This window comes from Myripristis murdjan, chromosome 16 (genome assembly GCF_902150065.1).
Source record: "Myripristis murdjan chromosome 16, fMyrMur1.1, whole genome shotgun sequence".
NCBI classification, from domain to species: Eukaryota; Metazoa; Chordata; class Actinopteri; order Holocentriformes; family Holocentridae; genus Myripristis; species Myripristis murdjan.
Genome location: NC_043995.1, coordinates 23,951,566 through 23,967,929, shown reverse-complemented (window position 1 = coordinate 23,967,929; position 16,364 = coordinate 23,951,566). Strand labels below are relative to the sequence as shown.

Sequence of the window (16,364 nt, the reverse complement as noted above, 5' to 3'; positions counted from 1 at the left end):
TGTTCATGACACAAGTTGTCACAGATTTCTGAACATTACAGAAGCCTTTTTGCTTTGTCTTGGATGCTACTTATCAATGTATACGATTGATGATTATTATAAGTAGAGAAGTTGGAAGGCTTTCCTTTTCCAGTGACATTGATTTTGTTTTTTTTGTTTTTTACTTGTCCAGATGATTAGCAAATGGCATATAACACATTCAGGATTTTGACTTCTTGCAAAAGATTTTGATGTGATATTTTTGTTGTTGTTTTTTGTAGGCTCACAGCTAATAATAATGATTTCATGAGTTATGTACTTAGTGTGCAACTGTGTGCAACATAACGGTACAAGAGGGTCAAAATAAGCAGATGTTTAGTCTAGTTTGTAAAAAATCGAAACATATAATGTTGCACTATACGGTTTTTGTGCCTTACTGTGGGTGCACTGTTGTTAATTGTACAGTATGGGCCTACAGATTGTGATTCACATTTTATTGTTTCAAATTTACCTGCTTTTTTAAAATAGGTCTTGTTACTGAATTTCTAGAGATTGTAAATTAAAGAGACAATGGTTACTTTGATGTTTGCTGTATGTGTTTCATTGCAATTTGTCTTAAATTTTGGAGAATTTGGGGTTTAATATTTGGAGCAATAGGTCAAATCCTTAAACTGGAAAATCCAAATAGAAGTTGAACATACAGTTGAAGTGCCTTTGGGCAAGATATGTAATTTCCTGTGGAGTTAAGTAGTTACTCATTGGCAAGCAGCCTGGTTGTCTACCTGATAAACTTGTCTGGTCGAAAAGGAATTAAATGTTTGTTTGTAATTATATATATATATATATATATATATATATATATATATATATATATATATATATATATATATATATATATGTATGTATATATATATATATATTATAGTATAAATAGATAGATCCTGGCTTTGAGCATGATAACTCAAATACATTTTATTTGAATATTTTCCAATTTGCTACACATATTGATCATCCCTGGAGGAGGAACCATATCGATTTTGGTGACCCCATGACCTTTGCTCTAGTGCCACCATCAAGCCAAACTTTCAAGACAGGAAATATTAGACACTTTTCATTGTTGGGTTGATTAGGGAGCGCTAAATCAGCCCCCCATAGGTTGGCCCAATAATTTAACCAGACAGTCCAGACACCAGACAGCCACTGTCATAAAGTTATAAATCACTCATCACCCAAAGGTGGCTATATTTAACTCTCAGAGCATATAAAACACATCATACGGCCACACCTCTTCATTGAAGTGATGTGATCCTGAGTCATTTAATAATATTCAACAGGAAAGTTTAGAAAGTGCTTTAGTGTAACAATTCTCTACATTTGATGACTCAGTGACTGGAGCAAGGATGACAAAGGGAGCCTCAGCTGCTACCACCACATGCTATAAAGACAATCCACAGCACATTTTCCTGCTGCTGTTAAGAAGCACTATGCAGTTTGTTTTCATCGCCGTGCTCTTTTCATGCCTATCACTGAAGAGGTTTTCAAACTCAGCCTAGCATACTCCTGTTCTGCTTTCAGGGTAAGGCGTTCTATAATTGGCCAGCAACTTTGCCTCAAGGGGCGTACTATAGCAGGCTGAACAACAATATGTACACACAAACACAAACACAACCTCCCAGTTGAGAATGTCAAGTTAGCCACTGACATTGAATCTATGTAAATATATAGACATAACATGCAATATACAGATGAAAAAATGTCAAAGAATATAGGTAACATACTATAGATTATAGGCTATACAGATTAGTGTTTTTATCTCCTTGGGCCAAATGAGGTGGCACAATTACCCTTTTTGTTTTTTGTTGTTCGATTTGAGCTATGTGGTCATGTTCCATTTCACATCACTCTTGTTCTTAGCTCTCCTCCATTATAAACCTGTCTCACCTGTTCTTCTATATCTTCATTCTCGCTCACGCCCCCTCTCTCCCTCTCTCTCTCTCTCTCTTGCTCTCTTGCTCAGTGACCCATCCTACTTCTTGCTGGTAACTTGCCATGACTAGCCTCAGGAAAAGTTGCACAATGTTAATGTTTGACAAGTAGGAAGAAGGGCCTTGGCTGCCATATCTCTCAGTGTGAGGCAATACAGCCGTAGTCTTTCAGTTCTTGTTCTGTTCAAGAACTCTTAGGTTGCTCTGCAAACAGGAGGAATTACACATTCAGGTCTGAGGGAGACCGTGTCCGTCTGTCTGTGAAACCATGGGTAAGTCAGCATGATCACATGTGTTTACATAAAGATCGTCTTTCTTGATGTCCTCGCTTGTCTGTTTGCAAGGAGCTAGAGCCAGGAGTGGCCAAGTGATGATGGGCTATCTGGTTTTGCATCTGCACATAATGCAACTGAATTTGACAAACATGTTAATTCAACAGAGTATCAGTGAAAAACTACCTCTGCTACAAAACTACTTTACATACCTCATGACTGTATTTCTGTTTGCTGAGGTTTAGGCAAGGTATGCTTACTTTCTCTATTTATTCAAAGACTTTTGCAAGTTTGTGGGTACTGGGAAACTTAATATACACCATTTTTCCTTCCTGCAATGATGTTGGTTTGAGTGTCAACAGAAATGTGTTTGAAAAAAAAAAAAAAAAAAAAAAAAAAAAAAAAACTGCATTCCTTAGACAGGATTAAGCCGTAACAGAAAACAGTATTGTCTGTCTGCAACATTTCATGTTCGTTCAGGCCTGTATCCTTGCCCCTGTAATGCTCTTAGAGGTCCCCTATAGCAACACTTACCACAAGGCCATTGCAACATGCATATGTCTTCATCTGTAGATGTCAGGACACATCACTTGTGAAGAAAGTAAACCAATGCTGCTGGTGCAAAGAGTCTAAATTTCTTTTACATTTACAAATGTGCTGCAGAGGTGCTGGTGCTAATGGACTTTGAGGGCACCATGGGGGATGAGATGACAGTGAGAACAGGGGATGTGGTTAAAAACGTCACCAAGTCCAATGAGGAGGGGTGGCTGGAGGGGGAGCTGAGGGGCAAGAAAGGCATCTTCCCAGCCAACTTTGTTAAGGTCTGTTCTCATTATTTTGCCATATCACTGCACTGATTTGAATTTTGTTGTATTCATTTGCATGTGTGCTCATTTGTTTCCAAGTGTGTTTAAATGCTTTGTCTTGGCTGTCTTTGCAGGAGGTGCCGGTGTATTTGATAGGCGACAGCAAAAGGGAACCGAGAAGCATAAGGAAAAGTAAGATAATTTCTTATCTCTTAAAATCTCAGCAAGTATTAAGACCTGGGCAAAGTAAATAACTCTCAACCTTCATTTTAACATGAAGCAGGCTACTAGATGCACTATGTAGTGCATTTTGTTATTTCAGTGTAAGGTAAGTTTTCAGTCAGAGGAAATTACATTAATTTGACAACACTTAATTGAGATATTTCTCCTGTGAAAAGCTGACATATATTGAAATATGCTATAATATTGCATTAAAAAAAAAAAAAATCTGTTCAGCCCATGTCCTCAAATGTGTTTTCTATAGCAGTCTGCCAAATATAAACTTATGGTCCAAAGCGCATAAGTGCTCAAGATTGCGGTCAGTGTGATGTGCACATTTTCTCAGCCAGACAATGCAGCAAGCAATCATGGGCTCACTGTAAATATACGTTGACCACATCCTTGCCACACCAAACTTAATTATAATGTATGAAAATGGAACAGATAACTATAGTGCAAACACAGTTCCTTTGAGAGGGATTAGATCAAGCTAGGAACATGAAGCAGCTTCCAGTGCTCTGCAGCCTCAGCAGTATCCTGTTGAGACTTGCCTGTGCTTTGCCTCGTCTTCAGCTGAACGCACACCTCTGCAGCTCTTTCTTCCCCCCCTGTCCGCATCAACGGTGGATTTTAAAAGGCACATCTGTCATTTGATGTGGCTGGTGATGCTTTGTCTTTTCAGCCAAGAGGATGAAACAGCAGAGGAAATGCGAGGTAACGTACGCCTACAGCCCCATGAATGAAGATGAGCTGGAGCTGGCTGTCGGGGAGATAATAGAGATCATCAGAGAGGTAGAGTCCCCTCTTGCCAATGCTCAGACATCAACATTTGAACTCATAGCCAAGTCGTTGGTCAGCTTGTGGTGCAGACATACTGTGGTTAGAGAAGTGAGCTTGTGACTCAAAGGTTGCTGGTCAAAATCCCTGCTGGGGAGATCTGTGTCAGGCAAGTGAAGAGTGAAAAGTGAACCACTGTTGAAATTCCACTGAGCAGGGCACTTAACCTCCATTTGCTAAAGTGGTGGTATACATTAGCCAAACATTAGAAGAAGTCCCAATGTGTAACTGAGTGAGAGTGAAGCAGGGCGTTGCTGAACACTAGCGTATGTGTTCAACAAATCTGCACTGGGCAAATAAAGAAAGTTTTTGATATGGCATTCATTGTTTCTTTGGGTATTGTGCCTATTGTGTGTTTGGCTCCCAGGCTTACAGTGCATGTTCCTCTGCAACATTCCTGCTTTAGCGTGATACATGTGAACTCATCCGACTTGTTCTGAGACTTGCTCTGAATATTTGTGACACCATATAAATAGATGCTCCTCATCAAGTAAATACTTAGGAAAAAGGATATCAGTAAAATCATAAACTGGATGTTGGAGCTTAGTCTTTTATGTTTATGTTTCTGCAGAGGTCTTTATGGAGGGTCTGTGAAGAAGCTGCACTTAAATGCTGATGCCTTTCTCGCTTCCACTTTCTCTGTCTAATTTTCCATGCGACAGATTGAAGATGGATGGTGGATGGGGCTTAAAAATGGCAAAGTCGGAGCATTTCCATCAAATTTTGTCAAAGAAATCTTTGTGCTCTCTAAAGGTAGGTAAATCTATGTTTTACATAGAATCTAAACTAAAGTCGATGAAAAGGGAGCTGAACTGATTAGCTGCTGTTAATCGTTTACAGATGCCAAGAGCAGTGAGGGCAAAGTAAGACCCAAACTCGCAGATGCAGTTTTCAGTAAAGAGGTATGCAACACAGACATGATTTTCCCCTAAGCATATATTAACCGTCTTCCTTTGACTGAATATATGTATTTTTTTGTCTGCGTAAAGCAACATCAAAGAACAAGTGTGAGGAACAAAGCCAAAAATGGTAAGTTAACAGTTAAATCTTCATATCAAATCATACAAATTACCACAGAGACATATTTGTACGAACTGGGCATCTTCCTAACACTAACCACATTATTTCAAAACACACTTCTATGCTTTGCAAAACTGTGCAAAGTCATTACAAAAAACAGTGTGAACCGCCTACACCAAGACACATCATTACCATGTGACCTGCCGTAATTCCTGCACTTTAGCCTTGATGATCTATGGGTGGGGTCCCACAAAAATATTCACACTTACTTGGTTTGACGTCATACTGTGCATCAAACTTGGAGCAAAGGTTCAAAACCTAATCTCCAGTTGATCACAGCTTCTTTCCGATAATGCTTTGAGTCAGTGCGATGCATTCTTCCTGCTCCAAGGTTGCATGCAGGTCAAAATAGTTTTGCTGATGATCTTAGTCATGGCATTATTGTAGGAACTTCCTTTTCCTGCAACACATTTACTTTAATGTCCATGTTGTGCAATGGGTGAGTGGGTGCTAGGCTGCTAATTATGTTCCTTTCTCATGTCTCCTCAGTGACGGAGTGCTGCCAAGTCATGTTCGACTATAAAGCCCAAACGGACGATGAGCTGGCTCTAAAGAAAGGAGACATTGTCATGATAATCAGCAAGGTTTGAGCCTTGGTCATACTGCCTTGTTTTTTTTTATTTTTATTTTCTAGCATATTCTCTAGGTGCATTCTTGTGATATCATGTTTTTGGAACATTCAAGAAGCTCATCTTAAGCTTCATGCTCAGAAAACAAAACAAAAATGCAGGAAGAAAAACAAAAAACCAAAAACAAAACATGGTACCATTTCCTGCACATGACCCGACCAGCCAAACCAGTTGTATCAGTTTGTGAAAAAAATCAGGGAATATATGTGTCACTGTTCACAAGATGACGCAGCAGGCCTACGTGAGTGCTGCAGTTCTCCAAGTCATACTGCATCAGTGGACAGCAAAGATTTCTCAGATAGCTTTGATGATATTCTGATAATAATCACTGTGGGCCACGGGCAGCCATGTTTTGCTTGACCGTTTGGTTACCTCTGGTTATGACAATTTCACATCCCAGCGGACAGCACTGTCTTTGAGGTTCTAATTTGACCGTTGTAATCTCCCTCCGAAGGAAACAGAAGATGAAGGCTGGTGGGAGGGAGAGCTAAACGGACGCCGAGGTTTCTTCCCGGATAACTTTGTCATGGTGATACCACCAGTGGACAATCTGCAAGTGAGTGGACATGAGACACGTTCTCAAGAATATCCTCGTGCTAGAACTTCCTCATGTGGCCGTTGCACTGAGCTGGCATGAAACCGTGGACATGTTATACAGTAATTGATCTTGGCTATACGTTTTGTTTTTCTTTTAAAACGCTTCAAAAGAGTGCTTCAGGGTATGCAAAGCCCCTTTATCTGTAGCTGGCTGGCTTTTTTACTCTCTTGTACTCTTTGGCAAGTGTTTTGCTCAGAAACAAGTCTTCTATGTTACTATTTCTATAAAAGGCAATGAGCCAGGGTTGTCTACAACATCCTCTGTTTTGGAGTTACTCACTGAAAATTCCCTTAGTGGAAAGAGTGTGTTCAATAGTGGTGTCTTTGTAGAACAAGGGAGACATACTTGCCAACCTGTTGAGTTTGTCATCTCTTTTCCTCTCAGTCTGGGACCGCAAGCCAGCCGCCTGCTCGCAAAGGCAGCGAGAGACGCTCAGGTAAGACAACAGTATCTATCGCTTTGTTCAAACACATCAGCCCAGCATTATCGCAGCCAGAAATAAGTGTTTTCGGACGCTGCGCAGGGTGGTTAAATATTTTGGAGGGTCTGACTCATGACTTGTAGCTGCAGTGGTGTTTGTTTAGTCTGGCAGTAAGCTGAGTATTTGGACCATGATGGACTTGCCTTAGCAAATGGAGATACTGACAGCATCGTGTTCAGTTGAGTTAGTTTAAGAGGCAGCCATTATGGATCCCGATCAATGTCAATATTTCACAGCCACGTGCGGCCCTAAATGACTGAATTTGCACAGACTCCGTTTGTGACCAAACCGAATCTCTGAAAATCTCAGAACAATGGTTTGATGTTCAAAGTGAGATGATAATCTGTCTTTGATGTGTCTCCACATGAACTTTGCGCCCTAGGTGAAACTATATTCCTTAGATTTACATTACGACATTATGACATTATGACATTATGACATTTAGGCAACACACTTAGCAACATACAGGGTGTGCAACAATAGAATAATTTTAAATTGTTGGGTTACAGGTTGAAAAAGTTTTAGAAAAACCCTCATTATTGTCTCTATTTACTGAGTGCATCAGGAACTAACACAAACAGAAGTAAATTTTTGTGTGTCACATAGTTGGATCAACAGACCGAACATTTTTTTCACTTCTGGATTGTTTATTGTCACGTGTGTGCAGTCGTAGTGTTTGGAGTTTGCCACTTATCATGAGTCACTGCATTGGTCATGTAAGGAGATTATTAATATGCTTATTTGCAAATTTATCGATAGTTTATTTTGTTTTATCATTTTTATTTACCTATTACTGTCTCTTATGCGCCATAAAATGTCCTTTTTCTGGTTTGATTACTTTGAAATATACAAAGATGGAAACAAGAGAGTGAATGCAAATGTAGATGTTTTGACTGAAACAAGAGGATGTAGAAATACAGACTTTACTCAGCTACAGAGCAGGATGTGGCTTAGAGTTTGATCTGAGGAGGCCCTTATGCTGCCTCAGGACTTTTTTTTTTTCTCTACCACTTGCACATTAAGCAAAAGTTTTGTCTTGACAATGTATCGACATGAATATCCCTCCACATCTTAAGACTTGTGGCCCTTTGCCTGGTTGGATTCATCCATATTCAGGAACTTCAGAAAGCGTACTCATCAAAATATGTGTTGTTCAAATGGCAGGTTAATACCCCGCACACTGATCTGGCACATTGTGGCTGACATGTTTTTAAACTCTTGTGTGACCTCAGATAATCTCAGCGCAGCCTCATATCTCATGTTCCCACCTCATTACGCTCATTATGGCACGTTAATACACGGTATCACTTGCAAGAATGCCGCAGGAAGTCTCAGGCTATGGTGAGATGGGGGGGGGTGGGGGTGGTTGGTTTGGTCATGTGACTAGGTTCAGGAGTCTTGGAGGAAGCCTGGGGGTGGGGGGACTAAGGAGAGCTCTGTCACAGAGATTTTCACAGCCAGCCCATGAAGCAGCACTGTAGCCACTACTCTGTGGATGGTTTGCCTGAGAGGGAATGTTGCATAATGCTCTGAACACACAAGGTAGGCTGTCTCTGCTATCATTTTGTCAGTTTTTCATCTCCAAGTCTTGATTTCATTTATTACGTGTCATACAAGGTCCTGCTTTTTATCTCAAGGGCTATAGATTACAGCAGGTTCACTCCTTAGATCTGTGTTTGTGTTGAATTGAGAAAGATTGCTGGCAGGTTAAACTTCACCCATTTGAAATAAGCACTGGACTGGCTTGGCAAGTAGGGAACAAGGAAGGGCATCTCTCAAACAGCTTCCTAACGTCTGTTTTCTCAGTCAGTGTGTATGCAGAGAGACTGTCTTTGAAGAACTTGTTCAGAGCCTTTGCAACTATAGCTGCAGTCCTGTTGGATACAGCTGTGACCGAGTCTGCTTCAGTGATGTGCAGATCCTTCCCATGCAAATGTGCTTCAACTAGAATTCAGCTTAATTAAGGAGCATCAGCATTTTTTTTGCAGCCACAGTAAACCAAAACATTTTGGCGAACATGAGGCGAATTCCTCTCTCAGAGTTGTAAAGTAGTACATTTTCACCTTTGGCTTTTAAGAGCCATGTTGATTTGTTTTCCAGCTTGAATCAGTGAAAAAAAACAACATAATGCCAACTTTAGCAAAGTCTTGGTAAGGCATCAATTTGACATGGTGTTGTTCACATAAAATGGATACAGATATTAATATTAAGAAGATATTAATTTTAAGTCATTTCCAGGAGAGAGAGAGGTTTCATGCTCCTTATCGACGACACCTTGCTTCCTATTCTTGTTGTTGCACACATTCACACAACACTGCTGTCTAGGACAACCACTCAGCAGGCCCAGAGACTCAAACTTTCCTGTCACACAGCCACTTTGTCTAAACTTTGCACTGTTGTATCCCCAACAATTGTAAAACGTAATTCCACCATTTCATTAACAGATCATTATTTTATTACTAAGTGTAGGCCTTTTATTTATGCACAAAAAGCTACATTGTGATAATTCTTTATGCACTATTCTTTTCAGTGATGGCAGAGGCGTCAGCAATGGAGAAAGGTGGACCAGTGAAGACAAAAGGTGTTTTGAATACATTTATGACGTTATTTGTAGCACTTTTAGATTCTGTTGTATATGTTGCAATATTGGACCACTGGATAGCTTTATGGGACACAACATTATTGGATCATATCATTCACAAAGATATGATGGTCTGGAATAATGTGAAATATTTGCTTAACAGATGAAAAACCAGAGGGAAAGGACCTGAGAAGCAACCCTCCAACCAAAGTCAAGCTGCCATGTATCAACAAGCCCAGCCCCCCACCTGTCAAGGACAAACCCAACAAGCCTTTGCCTAAGTGAGTGATGTCAAAACATCTCCCATTTTCTCCCTCATTATTCATGGCCATGCATAACCGCCCCAGATTTCACATTGTTGACGCACTGAAGAATACGTCCGCCAAGTCAAGAGGGAAAACCAAGGCACTCAAAGTGAAACTTAGGCAGTTATTCACTTGCAGCCCTTCTAATGAGGAAAGCAAAAGGTCTTTAGAAAATGTCAGGAACATTTTCTCCTCTGTCGTCTGGCACTGGGCGCAGTGCCTTCAGATGTTCGTGGTTTTGGTCGGTGCTACTTGTTGCCATAGCGTCCTTAAAGAAGAATGCCAGGATGCCCGACCTTTAGTGGTGCAGTGGAAACTCTGGGATGAGTCAGATCAGGCCTAAACAGACGAGAGCAGCCCATTTCCTGTTTCCTGAGCAAATGCATGCACACGTACACACACACACACACACGCACACACACATACACACAAGCCTGAGAAAACAAACAAGGCCCTGTCTTGAAGGGACTACTAATGGAGAAAAAGCCATTCTGACATTTTTTTTTTCAAGACATGTTTAGATGGAATAATTTTCCAACTTCTTAAAGAATCACTTTTAATGTTTACAAAAGCTCCATCCTCTAGGCCTATAAATCCAGGATCATTATTTTTAAACCTCACATCAGATTAAATCCAGGGATTAAGTTTATTGAAGCTGAGATGTTCTTCCTATGAAGCTGGCATCGTTTTTTGTGTTGTGAAGGGGAAACGTGTGCCAGGCTGAAATGAGACATACCGAGAGGTTGCAAGCTGCAGCGTTCTGCACCTGCCACCATCCCAAGAGTTTACTGTAAACCACATCAATATTCTACACAGCTGTTTTCAAACATCTTTAGACTGCAGGACACTGTCAGTTGTAAACTGTGCACGACGGTTTGCCTTAACTGAAAATAAGAGAGGAAATAAATTATCATTTGATTTTTTTTTTTTTTTTGTTAGTATTTTTTCTCACTGCTGTATGCCCTCTTCCTGTTTGCTCAGTTTTAATAATATTCTTCTCTACCAGAGCCAATGGGGAATTCTTGCCTGTCTCACCAAAACAGCCAGAGGAGAAGGACTCTGACCAGTTTGATGGAGTGGACGTGTCCACCGAAAAGCTGAGCCATCCCACAGCAAACAGAGCCAAACCCCCACAGAGGAGACCACCATCTGGCCTGGTCACAGCAGCACAGGCAAGTCCACTGTAGGGATAAAACAATACTTTGAGGACTTTTTGTCTGATGCCGTCAATATAAAGATCAATTTTACTGCTATAGAGTCCCAGCATGGTTAAAACGCCGAACTGTGCCGTTTGAAGAGTCAGTAATAACCCGCTGAACCACACTGATAGTGGTAGCCAGCATTTGTACAGATAACCTTTGCAACCTGAGGTTTTCACAGGATTAAAAAGGCAACTCCCTTGTTTATCTTGTGTGGACGGGTCACCCAACGGTGCACACATTTTAGGTCCTTCAGTGGAAGATGATAAGTCCCTTTTGGAAAACATTTGGGAGTTTCCATGAAGAGTGTTAGTCAGAGTGATGAAATTCTTAAAGAAAAAGTTCGATCAAAAGCACATTACCACTGCTAAAAAAGCAATTACTGGTAATGTGTTTCTTATTTCACTTGAATTTCTGGCCCTGCTTTGTTTGGTGGCACGCGGCCCACATGTAGACATGCTGATGTTACGCAAGATATTTCCAGCATGGCTCGGAATTTGGCTGCAGACATTTCTCAGCAATGTAAAACATTGATGGTAAATCAGGTTTTGACTTCTGTCTCTCGGAAAACAAAGAGCAAGGGCTTCCCTCTAAACTGGTTCTGTGATCCTACTGCCACTACTGCTTCTACCACTGCTGCTACTAGCAATAACATTAATTAAACTCATACACAGCATATAGCACTATAGCATATATTACGCCATGGATTACAAATCGCCATCATAAAACAAGCACAAAGAACAAGAGATAAACAGTATGACAGCAATATAATTACATAATATAGTGAGAAAAAATATGAAATAATGCATCAAAAATCAAGTAAAAGCATTTTTTTCCCATGCAATTTTAAGGTAGAAACCAATTTGGCTGGCTCTGTTGAAACTGGCCGTTTAGAGGCCCTCTGTCGATTCATTTCTATCTATTCAATCTTCCTCTAAAATTAGCTGGATTTTGGGAACTGAGACTAATTGGCCAGCCTAAGAATACATTGAAAGATGTACAAAGGGTTTATAAATTTCTGCGTTCAAATTTCTATGAGAAGGCAGGGCAGCAATGCTAAATAAATGTGATGTGGCCTCTTGTTATAGCACCTGTTCAAAGTCTGGCTACTGCACTTCTGTATTACTGGTTGACAGATTTATGAATGATGCCAGAGCACAGAGGGTTACAATAGTTTTGCACTGACGTTCAGCAAACCATTGTCAAAGAGGCAGAGATACCAGTTTCTCCTTTGACAGCAGCCTCAATAGACCATAATGCAGTGCAGCCACAAAGTGCGTTTGAGTAAAGGGCATGGCTGGAGTCGAGGCACACCCCAACGTTGGCTAATTGGCTCCATGCCGTAGCTATATTTATATTTATGTCTCCAAATTTTTATTCAAAGCAACAGGTTTGTACTCATTCTCCTGGGTTCTGTCTAAAAGGCATTGTGGGAATTGCAGGAAGTTGCTAAGTTAGAGGCGGTAGACGAGGTAGGTTGAGGGAAAGTTGGTACACACACTCACATTCACACGCACACACACAACAAAACAATTAAAATGCATTATTTTTTTCTTGTTACATCCTGGTTGGCCCAAATACAGGCCTGGTTGATAAGCTGACATTGTTGATATAGAGAGATAGTAAAGGCATGTTTGCAAAGCTGTTTCCTTACAGGTATCATCAGTAAGGTCATGGTTGTTGTTCATCTGCAGGCGCAGAGCGGCACCGACCACACGGAACCAGAGTTATCGCCAAAAAAGCCCCAAGCAGAGAAATCGGCTGGCGTACAGAAGGTTTGTGTCATTAACTTTCAAATGTTTCTGGATATGTAATGTGTTACATTTGCTGTAAAATTCAAGATTAAGTGGACACTGAATTAGAAAGTTTTGGGACAGTGAGCATTACAGTTGGATCCATAAATTTTGTGGATTGAAGGAAGAGAAGTGAGATGTTTATATAAATACATATTTTAAGTGAAGATAGTTATTATCATTGGAATGAACAATTTCTTGAAATGTGAAGCATAATAATTTTATCGTCATTTTTTAAATGGTGCAAGTAGCTTGCACCATTTTCTTCTTCTTCTTCTTCTTCTTCTTCTTCTTCTTCTTCTTCTTCTTCTTCTTCTTCTCCTTTTCTTCTTCTTCTTTTCTTCTTCTTCTTCTTCTTCTTAGATTGCAGATGAATAATTAGGAATTCAGTTTTCATTTTTTTAAGCTTCTGAATTCGTCTTTCTTCCCCCTTCATAAAATTAAACTGAACCTACAAATGAAGAAGTGGTTATTTAGCAGTCATTAAGAAATCATACATTTTGACCAAAATGACACAAGGAACTGTATGTTTCTAAATATATCAGCATCATAATCTAGCATCTGGACTGTATAAATCTATCTAAAGACACCTAAATCATTGCAGGGTGCAGACACTCTCACACCATTGCCTTCCAAGCCTGATCATCTGCCCAAGACCCCTCCTCCAACTCGACCAGCACCACCCAAGGTAGTGCTGGACACCAGAGCTGTGACCCAGAAACAAGAGCTTTCCCTGGAAAGCCTGCAGGCTGAGATCAAGGAACTGAGGATGACACTGGATCTCCTGCAAACACAACATGAGTGAGTATCACACTCTAAACTGAGCCTGTTTCAGACCTCTTTTTGTCAAATATGGGCGTCAAAAAATGAAAGTTGCCATGCATTTCTGTTAAAATACGCCAATCTTATGAGCTTCAGTCAAAAAGTAGGGCTGTAACACAGAAAATCTCTCCTTGTCCCCTGATTGAGACGCCCTAGATTTGTTCAGTTTGCCCAAATGAAATGCTGCTTTCGGGTGTTGACACTTCTCTACCCACAGGAAACGATGAGTGAAAAGTTATGCAGCAAACCATGACTAAATATACGTCAAGAAACCCGTGTTGCACTGAATTGGAGCTAAGAAGCAGCATGCACGCCTCCCCGAGCACAGCAGGTGCTTTGCCTTTAATAGCTGATGTAAAGCTCCTGCTCTGACATCGCAGAGTGTGGTGTGGTTTGTAACATGCTTGAATGACAATGTTCAAATAGTAGTGGTAACAGTGGTAAAAGTACCCAAAATCAATGGTGTCCCTGCATGATGAGTTGCAGATCTGGTTGTGTCAGGCTGCTGTGGACACCAAGAAATAAATTAATTTAATTTAAATGAAATGAAATATAAATAAAAATGTTTCTACAATAATTTTCTGCCCTCTGTGATTTACTGCTGATTTGCTCTTTAAGAGTTTAGCACTGTCCTCAAAACAGCAGTGAGTGAGCACTCCCTCCAGAGGAAGCATACCAACACTGGATTATTTTTGCCAGTTATTCACACCAGCATTTCACAGTGAGGTATATTTTATGCCAGTGAATGAAAGTAATCACCTCGGAGGTGTATCACGCATTTTGACCTATTTACACACGTCCACATCTTTGACCTACTGCTTTTGTTTTTGTTGTTCTCAATCAGGCGCGACATGCAGGAAATGAAAGAAGAACTGAGAGAAGAGAGAAGCAAACGAACGGCGCTGCAGGTCAGAGAAATGCATCCCCAGTTTTGCATGCATAAGTGCTCACTGCCTACTTGCTAAATCAAAGCATACAGAAGTTGTGGCTCCCGAGCTGAATGCTGTAGTGTAACTGATTATCAACAAAACATCATTCCCTTACAGGAGGAGGTACATAGTTTGAGGATGAAACATTAATCCCAGCTGACACTGTGACTGGCTTGGTTGTCTGAGACGATGTCAGGCCCTTGAACTGCAAATTTACACAAGAGGAACATTTTCCTGACATGGAGTGCGAGACGGGGAGGGACAAGCCTGGTGTCTTCTCCCTCTGCAGACACACGAGCGAGGGCTGCATTAGAAAGCACGGTTGATCGTAAGGCCCGGCTAATCCTCCATCCGATTGAATGAACTGGACTTTGAATTCAAATCATGTACTGTTTTGTACATACCGTATGCTGGAAAAACACTGGGGCTGAGCTGGTTCTATTTTCTAACAGTCAAAGACTTGCAATGCTTTGTTTAAAACGTGTGTAGTTTTTCTTTTCTATTACTTTTCACATTGTTAAGTGTTATGTTTACTATTTGCATAACCAGGGCCTCAGCAGAACATGTAATAATATATGCACTTGTATATAGAAGGACATATTTTGGTGTCTTTTTAAAAGAATTAAAATATAATTTTAAGATATCTAAAGGGGCACTTTTACCATAATTTAAAGCGACAATAATAGGCTGACATGCAGGTACGCTTTTAAAGATCCGACTGCAACAACACATTAGTCCATTGGGGGGCACTGTTTGTCTACTTTTGTGCATAAATAAATATGATCCTCCATGGGTGCTGAATTACAGAAATAAAATTGATCTGTTGTTAACTCACATTAGAGAATATGAAAAAAAATGGAAGTACAACCTTAAGCATGCAATATCATTCAGAAGAGAAAATGTGTGAGGATTCAGTATTTTATATTTGAACAGTCAAAGATGGGTAAAAATTGTGCTCCCCATTTTATGAACGTAATGGGGAAAAAAGTGGCCACTGATTAATTATAAAAATCCTTGAAATTTGCTAAAATGCATCAAAAGTTATTGCAATCAAAGTTTGCGCTTAACTGCAGTCGAGCACAAGCTGCAGCTGTGGCGAAAGGTTTCCTGTGTCACTTTGAGAAAAACTGACTCACTCTGAAACTCAAAACATAGTGACTCATCGCGATGGATATAGAGACTGTGGGAAGAAAATTAATGAGAAATTCTTTGTGCTCTTCATAGAGCAAACTGTTTTACTCGTGCCCGTATTTGGACCACACCATCATATGAATAAGTCATAAAGATCTCATTTCTGGTCGAAGTGTTGGTGGTATGTTCTTGCCTCGGTGTACCAGTGCTGCCCGCTGCACAGCACATCTGGACGACATCTGGAGCTGATCAGAGACTGGGGGGCTTCTGCAACTACCATGGGAACATACTATTTTTAAAAACTGTGCTGAATACTGGTTAGTGAGGCTGTATTTCCTCTTGGACAAGAGTAATGTGAAATGAACAAAAGTAAACAAATTGTCAGATGATGTTGTAGCATTTTCAGCATTTTGTTGATGCATTAAAAAAATACTGTATTTTGAGGACTACAAAGGCAAGTGAGGATTTTATCACGAGGGGACTTTTGAGGAATTTGGATCATTAATCATGGGTGACACTACACAGGCGCTCCTATAAATCACAGAATTGAGTTTTTCCTATGTAGCTCTTTCAGAATAGACCCTCTTTTATATGTGAAGCTGCCTTTTTTGGTTGGACAGCGTGCACTGAAACAGGAAGAACTCATGACAAGTGAGATGGAACTGCTGGGGGGGCAGGGTGCTAAAAATGAAGGATGTTGGAGATCAGAGGTCATACC

General features: G+C 40.4%; 1 protein-coding gene across 1 annotated transcript; it reads left to right on the top strand.

The window, feature by feature from the left end:
* The first annotated feature begins 2,010 nt into the window (after positions 1-2,010).
* sh3d21 (SH3 domain containing 21) lies at positions 2,011-15,495 on the top strand. The gene is made up of 17 exons (XM_030072809.1): positions 2,011-2,236; positions 2,900-3,057; positions 3,177-3,234; positions 3,944-4,053; positions 4,761-4,851; positions 4,939-5,000; positions 5,088-5,127; positions 5,668-5,762; positions 6,262-6,363; positions 6,790-6,841; positions 9,417-9,467; positions 9,631-9,748; positions 10,779-10,944; positions 12,666-12,746; positions 13,369-13,565; positions 14,431-14,494; positions 14,633-15,495. The coding sequence occupies exons 1-17, from the start codon at positions 2,233-2,235 to the stop codon at positions 14,663-14,665; spliced, it is 1,482 nt and encodes a 493-aa protein (XP_029928669.1). The 5' UTR covers positions 2,011-2,232; the 3' UTR covers positions 14,666-15,495.
* The last annotated feature ends 869 nt before the right edge of the window (positions 15,496-16,364 follow it).

Coding starts and splice junctions, on each gene's coding strand:
- sh3d21 (XM_030072809.1), top strand. Junction 3,235..3,943: donor ACCGAGAAGCATAAGGAAAA/GTAAGATAATTT, acceptor TTGTCTTTTCAG/CCAAGAGGATGAAACAGCAG. Junction 10,945..12,665: donor GCCTGGTCACAGCAGCACAG/GCAAGTCCACTG, acceptor GTTCATCTGCAG/GCGCAGAGCGGCACCGACCA.